This window comes from Strongylocentrotus purpuratus, unplaced genomic scaffold (assembly GCF_000002235.5).
Source record: "Strongylocentrotus purpuratus isolate Spur 01 unplaced genomic scaffold, Spur_5.0 spur5_contig_844, whole genome shotgun sequence".
Lineage (NCBI taxonomy): Eukaryota > Metazoa > Echinodermata > Echinoidea > Camarodonta > Strongylocentrotidae > Strongylocentrotus > Strongylocentrotus purpuratus.
Genome location: NW_022145551.1, coordinates 870,759 through 879,164, shown reverse-complemented (window position 1 = coordinate 879,164; position 8,406 = coordinate 870,759). Strand labels below are relative to the sequence as shown.

At 40.8% G+C, this 8,406-nt stretch overlaps 1 protein-coding gene across 2 annotated transcripts; it reads left to right on the top strand.

The window, feature by feature from the left end:
- Positions 1 to 395: 395 nt before the first annotated feature.
- On the top strand, positions 396 to 8,182 carry LOC105438728. 2 transcript variants are annotated; one of them, XM_011666907.2, is made up of 3 exons: positions 396 to 680; positions 5,559 to 5,985; positions 6,348 to 8,182. In XM_011666907.2, exons 2-3 carry the CDS (start codon positions 5,755 to 5,757, stop codon positions 6,972 to 6,974), a joined length of 858 nt encoding a protein of 285 aa, XP_011665209.2. In that variant the 5' UTR covers positions 396 to 680; positions 5,559 to 5,754; the 3' UTR covers positions 6,975 to 8,182. The 2 variants fall into 2 exon arrangements, with proteins under 2 accessions (XP_011665209.2, XP_030846699.1); XM_030990839.1 differs by lacking the exon at positions 396 to 680 and adding an exon at positions 4,062 to 4,216.
- Positions 8,183 to 8,406: the final 224 nt, after the last annotated feature.

Here is an 8,406-nt window from a genome sequence, read left to right as displayed (position 1 = left end):
ATACAAACGTGTGTATACATGGCAAATGATTAATTGAAAATTGGAGCCGCGAAGCGAAGGTTTTTTATTCTTAAATTAAGGGTGCCGTGACTATTTTTTTGTTTTTTTGTTGAAAACATTGATCTAGTATATAGCCTAAAAACTGGTGCCCCCCCCCCCCCCTAATGACCGAGCTCACATTACGCCACTGATTGGAATAATTGCCTTGAAAAATAACATATTCGACAACAAAGGTGAATTTTATAGAGGTCTCAAGTTCGAGTTGAACACAAAGCAAATTGTATCCCACTACAATACATGTACTGTATGTCGTATGTCGCGCGCGCAGCTAGCATGCACCCTAATTTGAAAAGCAAGAATGAACTCATAAATTAAAGTGCAGTGCAAGTGCAGAACGTGTCGCGCGTTGCTCTAGCTCCTTGTTGGTTGCTTAACAATTATTCATTGAAAAGTAAAACCAAATTCAATTCCACAATTCACAATTGTATATCCTTTTCTTCTTCTTCTGGAATTATCCGTTTCACCGTGTCTAATTGGAGTTTAACAAGTGGAATAAACTAGACTAGTTTTGTTATACTTCTAGTGCGTGCAAAGTCTAGTCAAGGACCAAAGTCTTGATCCTGGCCTTTTCACAATCGGAGAAACAGACCGGAGCAGATGACCTAGACTAAGTCTTACACGTAAGTACTAAAGTAGATCTAGATCTATCATCTTAGGTCTAAATTTTAGAGGCTATATATGCATCTACTATCAACAATACATCCCACTAAATATAACGTTAGAGGTAAATTTCAAAACAAGTGACCCCGGCACTTTGTCAGAATCCAAAAATGCACGTTCTTTAACATTGCACAGCAGCCTAGATCTAGTCTAGCTAGAACAATGTAGAGGTCTAAAGTATTCTGAACATTTGTATCCCTGTGTTATAATATATCTCTTGAAGGACCGCCTCTAGACCTCTATATCTAGGCCTATCTTATCTTTGACCACTGCGCGGATCCAGGATTTCTTAGGGGGGGGGGGCCAAATTTGAAATTATGCGAGCCAAATATTGGTAGACCTCTACGTAATGATGACACCGGCAGTGGCAAAAACGTTTGGGGGGGGGGGGGGGGTGGGGGTAGACAACAAATATCCCCATCACCCCCACTCTTACATGGAGGCCGCGCTCGCGCTTAACGTTTCTCGGCCAAGAGGTGAAGCCCCCAGAGGCTCGGGGGTTTTAATACATTAAATTACCGTCAGATGAGCATATTTTGATACCTTATTTGTGACACTGGCAGGTCACAAATTGACGTGGGGTCCAGGAGGCGAAGCCCCGGAAGCTCAGGGTTTTGGGCAATAAATTACGGTCAGATGAGCATATTCTGATACCCTGATAGGACACAAATTGGCGTTGGGTCCAGGGGGGCAGAGCCCCCAGAAGATCAGGGGTTTTATACATTAAATTATCGTCAGATGAGCATATTTTGATACCTTATTTGTGACACTGGCAGGTCACGAATTGGCGTGGGGTCCAGGGGGCTGAAGCTCAGGGGTTCGGGGCAATAAATTACAGTCAGATGAGCATATTTTGATACCTTAGTTGTGACACTGGCAGGACACAAATTGGTGTTTGATCCAGGGGGCGGAGCCCTCAGAAGCTCAGGGGTTATATACATCAAATTATCATCAGATGAACATAATTTTATACCTTATTTGTGACACTGGCAGGTCACGAATTGGCGTGGGGGCCAGGGGCGGAGCCCCCGAAAGCTCAGGGGTTTTGGGCAATAAATTATTGTCAGATGAGCATATTTTTATACCTTATTTGTGACACTTGCAGGTCACGAATCGGCGTGGGGTCCAGGAGGCGGAGCCCCCAGAGGCTCAGGGGTTTTAGGCATTTAATTACGGTCAGATGAGCATATTTTGATACCTTATTTGTAGCACTGGTAAGTCACTAATTGGTGTGGTGTCCAGGGTCCACCTTCTGTCATGCTGGTCCACTCCTGCAGTTTTAGTCCTCTCCAGTTCTTGACATTCGCTTCCCAGTTGATTCTGGTTTCCCTCTCGGTCTAGTTCCTTCCACTTCCCGCCAACACATCCTGTAAGAGGCTTTGGTGCCTTTTATTAACATGACCAAAGTATTTGACTTTTCTTTCCTTAACTAATCCTACATTTGGTCAGTGCAATTTGTTTGCGCCTTGCACGCCATGTGCAATATCTCTTTTTTGAGTTTCATTCGTTTCCAGGTTATTTTCAGTAATAAGGACCGCTATTCATAAGGATCAATAAGGACCTACATTTTGTGCGTGCAGTTGAAGGACCGCTATTCATAACACGAAAGGGGTCACCAGTTTATGTTATGATATTTTGTTTTGTATTGCTTTAAGAAAATAAGCAGCAAACGCGAGTTAAGAACTCGGCTGAAGGCCTATATTTTGATCCCCATTGAATTGTCAAAGTAGAAATCATGTGAACTCGGATTATTATGTAAATGTCATATTCGGACATTTCATATATTAAAGGTGATAGTCTACGCTGAAGAATGTTTACATTGCCATGGAATGATTGGTTTGTAATCGAGTATAACACATTGACCGTTCTATTATCATTTCTATTATTATTATTATTATTATTATTATTATTAATTATAATTATTGATATTTTTATTATGACTATCATTATCGTTATAATGTTATGTAATACATGTTTCACTCCTCGCTCCCTTCAGTCATTCACCTTTCCCCCACTTCCATGATTTAAAACAGAACCCCAATTATCCCTAGACAGCACCCCATTATTCCCAGTTACTGACCCCCTCAACTTTTCATTACAAACACTTGACCACCCCCAGAGAGTTATAACTTCAAGGAACCACATTCCAAGAACTCAAGCGCGTAGCCAGGATTTCATTTTAGGGGGGGCGGTAGTGAGCACGCAAAGCGTGCGAATCACTTACAGAGCGCGCGTAGCGCGCTCCCTAGGGGGGAGGGTGCAGGGAGGAGAACGAAGACGATTCGTTGGACCATTCTCGACTCTTAATCCTTATCTAAATTCAGTTTCTGTTGACGTTTCATAAGAGAAAGAAGACGATTCGCTGTTCCGTCACGGTCCTCGACTCTTAATCTTTGTTTGAATCAAGTTCGCCTGCCTCCGCGCGTAGCGCGGAAGCGCTAAAGTTTTATTAGATTATTAAAGAAAGAAGAAGGTTCGTTGTACCATTCTCGATCGACTCTTAATCCTTGTCTGAATTCAGTTCCCCTCCCCTCCCCTCCCGCGGAAGCTTTGACGTTTCATAAATTATTAGAGAAAGAAGACGATTTGTTGTAGCGTTCTCGACTCTTAATCCTTTTTCTTCCTGCGTCCTCTTCCTTTCTTCTTTTTTTTTTTGGGGGGGGGGGGCGACCGCCCCCACCGCCCCCTGGCTACGCGCCTGCAAGAACTATGACTCATAGGCCCAAACCCCAGTCACGTACATCACCACACCCCATTATCATGTAATATACCAGAGCAATCCTACTTTTGTCCAATCAGATTCCCAGATTAGAGGAGGGGGAAGACTTTCAGAGTAGAACAGAAGTTTGATACTTCAGACTGTAAAATATGAGTAAAGTCAACGATTAGACTTTCTCTCGCCTTCATCTTCGAGTGGTTCTTCAATAAATGTTGTACCTTCAATATCGTTCTATCGTTTTCTTTAAGGACGACATCTAGCTCCGTTACTAAAGTTACGTCACCTAACATCGCGATGTTACAACTGCGAGCGTTTCTACTTGCCAAACACGCCAAAACACGCCAAAAGATCACACTTCGATTTGGAATGTTTTGGAATTGGCATTTCTGCCGGTAATGCGTATAGTTGCCCTTGGTAACATCGCGGTCAGGCTCCGGTTTTGGCATTTTTGGCGTGTTTGGATGACAGTGTAAATGCCCCTGTAAAACTATATAATCCGATCCCTCGCTATCAGTGTATTACATAAGAGCACACCCCACTGTTTGTTTATAGCCCCACTTTCGAGTTTCTCTCCTCACTCCCTGTTTCTATCTTGCTCTCTCTTATACGTGGGATTCCCCCTGCTTACACACAAATCTATACTCTAGCTCTCTTCTCCCCGCTCACTTGTAGCATTCATGATAAGATTGTTGTGATTTGTGAGGCACACGTACGTGGTCACTCCTTTTCCATCTTGACTTTGGGGAGAGAAGACGTACGTTGGCTCCTTTGTTTTAGGTAAGAGAAAAACTAATTTCTCACACCTTACTTTCTACCTTTGTATTTATAATTAGACTAGGCCAACAGTTACCTCTCGAGTACTTTCATGAAAGAGCAGAGTACTGTACGTACATTTGTAGAGTAATGATTAATAATATATAAAGTATTTATTCTCTTTCTAATGAGATATATTGAATATAGAGGGAAGAGCTTTAGTTCTCTATTTATCTAGCATATATATATATATATATATTCTATTATTCCTGTATCTTGACTGACAACCATTATGTATCACTATTGGAGCAAAAGGGATGTATTTGGTCTGAACACTAAAGACTAGTTCTTAGTTTGCTGACAGAGAGAAAGGAGTGATTGTTAGTGCTCCTAGTTCATGTACATGGCATGCATTGTTGCCCCTGTTTGGGAGACATCGTTACAGAGTACCTTGAATGCACTGACAAGAAAGGGAGGAGAGCTATAATCAGGGATATGTGAGTGAAACTCACATATCCCTGCTATAATTATTGAATACCGCTTTATTAGTTTGGACCTTTGTAATATTATGAGAGTTTTTAGAATCATATTATTCTAAGCACATGAAAGCACTAATCAAGTAGGATATCATTTTAGGGGGCAGTAGTGAGCGTGCGCATTCGCGCGCTCCCTGGGGGGGGGGGGGGGGGGGGGTTCCCTCCCTTTGCGAAGCGCGAAAGTTTAATTTGACGTTTCATTAAATTATTAGCTAGAGAAAGAAGACGATTCGTTGTACCGTTCTCGACTCTTTTTTTTTGGTCTGAATTCAGTTTCCCCCTTTCGCGCGGAAGCTTTGAAGTTTCATTAAATTATTAGAGTAATAAGACGATTGATTTGTTGTACCATTCTAGACTCTTAATCCTTGTCTGAATTCAGTTTCGCACGAAGCGCGAAAGCTTTGAAGTTTCATTATATTGTTGGAGACAGAAGACGATTCGTCGTACCGTTCTCGACTCTTTATCCTTGTCTGAATTTTCAATAATGTTTCTTTGTCTGCTCCATTTTCTTCCGACGTCCATTTACTTTTTTTTCTCTTCTCCCTCTCTCTCTTTTTTTTTTTGGAGGGGTGTGGGTGACGATTATTATTATTATTATCATCATCATTATTATTGTTATTGTTATTATTATTATCTCTGTGTTATTTATTCAGCATTGTTGTAAATGAAGTATAATCGATATTGCCTTACAACTTTACTACAATTACACATTTTCGAATCTGCTCGTCATCATGATCATACTGTGTATCATTAAGAACCATGCAGAAATATTTATAAATATAACAAAACAGAAAATTATATTTGACCATCGCATGTCTCATTTTTTTCAGATGAGCGGCACATAAAACGGTTCTACCACATGGACAGACACTTCAGATCCCCATCCCTCGTTTAAGTGGGTTATATCGTCCTGCTTAATTGGATATTCAAGTGAAGACAGTTAAAGGCATGACTGGGGACTTAGCTGAGAAGTAATACATCATATCTACGCAGGGTCGCAAGTTCGTCAGTACCATAACCAAGAACATGTTTCCTAATCAGAAAGCAGTTCGAAGCAAAGATCTAAATCAGAGGAGAGCACTGTCACAAAATGTAGGACAAAGCCTGAGATCTGTACATCACACACCGAGTAATCGGCAAGGAGATGGAGAAACTTACTTCCGGCCCACCATCGCTGCAGCGTCAAGGTCATCAAGAAAAGAAGCGGCACCGAAGACGTCGACAGCGCCCTCATCACAACCACCTCCTGAGGATCAGGTTAGTCACAATGAGGTATATTGCATTTATTGTATTATTTGTTTCAAGAATGTATTTCAGCTGTAAAATATGTGTTCACTCGAATCTTTGTATTTATATTCATAAATTCATATTTCTAGTCCTTTTTTCATGTAAATTTGCCATTGATCATCACAAGTCAAGTTCTGTGTTTGATAATTTCATTTCATTTCATTTATGTATTTAAACACGGTAACTCTCTAAGCCTAAACGCTATAACGGATTGTCTTCTTTTTCTAATAAATTTAATGAAATTTAATCAACTTGATTCGTTTAGGGAAAGGCTGGGAATGGGGAACAATGTCACTTAATGTATATTTATTTGTTTTTGTCTTATTTTGCAGAAGAAAAATACCACTTTGAATCAACATCAAAGAATCGGAAAGCATGCAGGTCGCGAGGACAATCGCAAAGAATATCTGCGCCCTCGTCAAAACCAGGCATCACACAATACAAGCACGAACGTAACCTCTACTTCACCGCCTCCTTACTCAGATGAGCCGTCTACAGAGTCGAGAACGAATGTCCGCTACGGGCCTATCCTTCCACCTACCCCAGATAAAACAGCTAAACGGCGTTGGTCTGTCTGCGATGATATGGATGGAGAACAGCTAGATTCCATTGCCAAAGGAATGATGAGCAATGTTAGGCTTCCGAAGCAGAAAAAAGGTGTCAAGATTGCTGGGCGGCGAATAGGAAAGGCTAAGCGCAAAAGGAGAAAAAGGAAAATGACGCTGAAGCTAGTACGAGTGAATGCCGATCTAAGACAAAGAAGTTGCCTAAGAAGGCTAAATCTGGTCACACACCGAGTAAGCAGAACGGAGATGGTGAAGCTACATCTGACTTGCCTTCGCCGCAGCATCAAGGTCATCATCAAGAGAAGAAGCGGCGCCGAAGACGTCGACAGCGCCCTCTCCCCCAACCGCCTCCGGAGGGGCAGGTTCGTCGGAATGAGAAGTTGCACAAACTAGCAACAAATCCCTGTCATTTAGACCCGGCAATGGAGCACAATAAGACCGTTTATAAACAGTTTGGGGGTCATAGCACGGTGTTTACCGAACCGCAGGTGAAGATTAGGAGAAGGAGACGTTCAAACTCCGTCAAAGATCCTCAAATGGATTTTGATCACTGAATATAGTTGGAATCTTACATCCAAACATATCATTTTCAGTTGAAAACCAACTTAGCTTGGAATTGTCACTTTGTTATATCTTGTCATAATACTTTGTTGTTGTTTCTTGTTGTTATTGTAGGACATGTTACTACACTTATGAACTGTGAGGAAAATATAGGTTTTAGTCGTCATATTTCTATTGTCGTGTTAAAAAGCAATGTAAAGAACATTCTTTGATTGAATTCTTCGAATCGCTAATCAGAAGACGGCTTAAGACCAGGACAAACTTCTTTGAAACATGGAGGAGTGTTGCGAAATGGACCTTCAAAGTACTACTCAATGCAGCAAAAAGCAGTTTTTCCTTTGATTCCAGTTTTCTCATATATACATGTATTTGTATTCTCAGAAATTTGTTCGGATTTTTCGAATGTGTCTCTTAAGAGACATGGAGGATGTGTCTCTTCAGAGACACATTGGTAACGATCTTTGATTTACCTTGAAAGAAATCATGTTCGTTAAAGCTGAAATGAGATCGACTAGACGTATCATTTTGTATATAATATGGTTTAGATAAGGGTAGTAGATCTTCGAGATCTATAAAAAAAAAATTAAAAAAAAACGTATTTCACTTGTCTGTCTTCCTATCAAATATGGAATCGGTTTCATGGGTCGACAAGTTGGGCAGCCGCAGTTGGAAAAATATTATGATATATATACATTGTTATGTACTATGATAATAAATTCTTCATACAAGTTCACTGGACATCAATTTTTTCAATATCACACAGTGAAATATGCAACTTTTTGAACGAAAAGAGTGGAGGGACAAAATGCCCTGTAAATTATGGATATATGTACGTAACATTTTTTTTTTTTGGGGGGGGGGGGGTTGGGGATTACCATTGCTTTTCATGAATTTTTTTTAGAATGATAATTCATTTCATACAACTTAATGTTATGTTGGTTTCGGTTTTTGTTTCTTTGGCGGGACATAGACAGATCCACAGTGGCGTACGCAGGATTTTGTCAAGGGGGGGGGGGGGGGGTTAACATTTTTTAAATCTGGCCGAAAATATCGCAACGACTCGGCCAGCCGCTTAAAAATGGAAAGAAAGGCGCAGATAGAGAAAAGTGGGAATCCCTTTCTCCCTTTCTCTATCTGCGCCTTTCTTTCCGTTTGTCTTTTGTGCCTGTGTCTGTGACTCATTTTGTACATAAGGCTATTGATATAGGCATGAGCCAATATTGCTGTTGTATAAAAGATTTCAAGAACGTCTTTCAGCTGTAAA

Excerpts from the sequence above, each read along its gene's own strand:
- LOC105438728 (XM_011666907.2), top strand. The coding sequence starts at position 5,755 with ATGTTTCCTAATCAGAAAGCAGTTCGAAGCAAAGATCTAAATCAGAGG. Across the intron at positions 5,986-6,347 it reads AACCACCTCCTGAGGATCAG|AAGAAAAATACCACTTTGAA; the intron begins GTTAGTCACAAT and ends CTTATTTTGCAG.